A 2,436-nucleotide genomic window follows, 5' to 3' on the forward strand; every position below is an offset into this window, starting at 1 on the left:
TTTAGCTTGTAGAATGTGGAACACTAGTTCACTGAATGTCCCCTTTGGTCAGTTAAAAGAGTGAATTGTGACACCAAAAAGTTGAGGATTTTTTTGCCAGGTCAATCTGAAATAACTCTGGCATTGTTATCTGATCGGTTGAAAAGATCGGATTAGTAAGAGTGTGATGATGCTAAGGTACATAAAATGATGAGATAAAAATGAATCAATAATTATTCCCTATATCTTGAAATAATCGCAGTCATTATGTTATATTACCTAGGTAGGTATGTAGCTAGGTATATGTAGTTTATGTTATTTTACGACCGTATTTTATTTTCTTGAACTTGATATGAGCTCAACAATGTGGATTTGAATACAAGGTACGAGTATATAGGTAGGTACCGACCTACTGTTCCCATAGTTCACAGTATAATGATCTAAATACCTACTAAATATAAGCAATTTTACCTATTATTATTTTACTAGAAACCTGAAATCGTCATAACAATGGTAACGGTGAGAAATCAAGATGATATCATAGTAGCTACGCTACACCTACGTATTTGCAGTATTAAAATTATTGTAGTCTGATTACATTTCACTTTTAACATTGCTAAGTTTGTTCATTATTCTACCTACTTCAACAATAAACATTTTATTTTGTAAAACAATATTTTATTGTAAATAAAACAATTTTGCTAAACTGAAAATTTAGTTACTAGAGATAAATCTCATTGAAACAAAACACATTGTCAAAAATTTCAAGATTTACTGCTGAAGGATTCCCTTTGCAAAGTGTTCCACTAATGTACTTCTGGTAAGTGTTACAAAGATGTTTTTCATGACAGAGTCTGTATTAAAGCCTATCTTCCTAGAATTCTTAGATGTTCTGTAATACACATTTCCTCTTGTAATAAAAGCACACAATGTCATGTGTTGAGTTACGAAAAGCTTTTTTTTTCAAGTTGTCTGCCCTTAAACTTAGTGTTAAATATTTTATATTAAACAAGAGTTGTTTGCAAACAAAAGCTGCGCGTGGCGGTGTGTATTCCGTTAACAATTTTAATCTTTTGAACTTAAAGTACCCGGGCCGCCCTTCCCTTGTTGCCTAAGTATTAACAATTTTATTTCACATTAGAGAGAAAGCAGCCGCAAGGGGTAAAGGAGGTATTCCAAGACGTATGGAGAGAGAGGGTGTGTAAGGGCTCATGATATACGAATGACATTAAAACCTTTAAGTGTTTACCCAGCTACTAAGTTAACTTGTATGACAACAATTTTATTACTTTTTATAAAAAGCTTTTAATTTTAACACAACAAAATAGAAGCTCCCAAGATTACAATGTTGCTTTCCTGGCAACTGTATAACATCACTCATGTTTGTTTTTGTAGGAATTGATGGAGCAACTACCGACAGAAATCCTGCTACTTATATTCAATAAACTCAACATCAATGATCTCATCAATTCCGCATCACATGTGTGTGAGAGATGGCGAAGGATCATAGCCCAAGATTCTGTGAGACAGGATAAAGTGACAGCTATTATCTCAGCATACGCTCAGAGCAGTAATCAACCAGAAAACCACAATAACCTCATAGTGAATAATGTCCTTGATAGGGATGACTTGGATCTCCTGAGACATTGCAAGACACTGCACATCTATCTGACAGCCAATTTTCAGACACCCTGCAACTTTCATTACTTCCCCACTCTATTTCATGCCTGTATGTTCCTCCAGACAAATACTTTGAAAGTGTCAGTTGCTACGAATAAAACCTGTTCTTACGTACCAACAAATATCTGTTTCGATTTTGAAATGGGGAGTATCATTGAGATCATTAACATGTACCCTGACCTTGAATATCTACACCTCGATATTCTGTTCATATCTAAGAAGGATGCAGTCCGGCTGACAGATATTCTACAAAAGAAGGAGTTCCTCAAATTTGTAGATATTAGCATGGCTATACCACTGTCCAATAGAATTCGATCTAGCAACGAACACATAGAACCTATGCAGTTGAATAAATTATTCTATTTCGCCAACATCGCAGCCAAAATCAATGCATCTTACATGTTACAGTTCCTGTTTAATGAGAATGTGGAAGATGTGCAGAATAGTGACAGTGACTATGATGCAGGAATTCCTAATTTGGGATTTGTTTGATCGACCTGTACAATATCAAATTAAAGGTCTTTTTACCAGGAACACGAAAGTGGGAGTGCAAATTTTGTCCAGAAAACCAAAAAGCAAAAAAAAAAAAATAATAATAATAATAATAATAATAATATTAATAAAATAAAATTTAAAAAAAAAATAGTTTTTGGGGGATTTTTTTTTCACACTTTCTCACACAAAACAAATGAGCTCTGATCTTGAAATTTGTCGCGACGACCTATGAACTCAAAGCGAGAAAGTTATAGGTACTGATTTTCTTTAACCACAATCGAA

At 34.0% G+C, this 2,436-nt stretch overlaps 1 protein-coding gene across 1 annotated transcript; it reads left to right on the forward strand.

The window, feature by feature from the left end:
* The first annotated feature begins 612 nt into the window (after positions 1 to 612).
* Positions 613 to 2,204, forward strand: LOC103507055. Its single transcript, XM_008471495.3, has 2 exons — positions 613 to 799; positions 1,375 to 2,204. Exon 2 carries the CDS (start codon positions 1,381 to 1,383, stop codon positions 2,149 to 2,151), a length of 771 nt encoding a protein of 256 aa, XP_008469717.1. The 5' UTR covers positions 613 to 799; positions 1,375 to 1,380; the 3' UTR covers positions 2,152 to 2,204.
* The last annotated feature ends 232 nt before the right edge of the window (positions 2,205 to 2,436 follow it).

Source organism: Diaphorina citri, unplaced genomic scaffold (genome assembly GCF_000475195.1).
Source record: "Diaphorina citri unplaced genomic scaffold, Diaci psyllid genome assembly version 1.1 scaffold284, whole genome shotgun sequence".
In the NCBI taxonomy this organism is placed as follows: Eukaryota; Metazoa; Arthropoda; class Insecta; order Hemiptera; family Psyllidae; genus Diaphorina; species Diaphorina citri.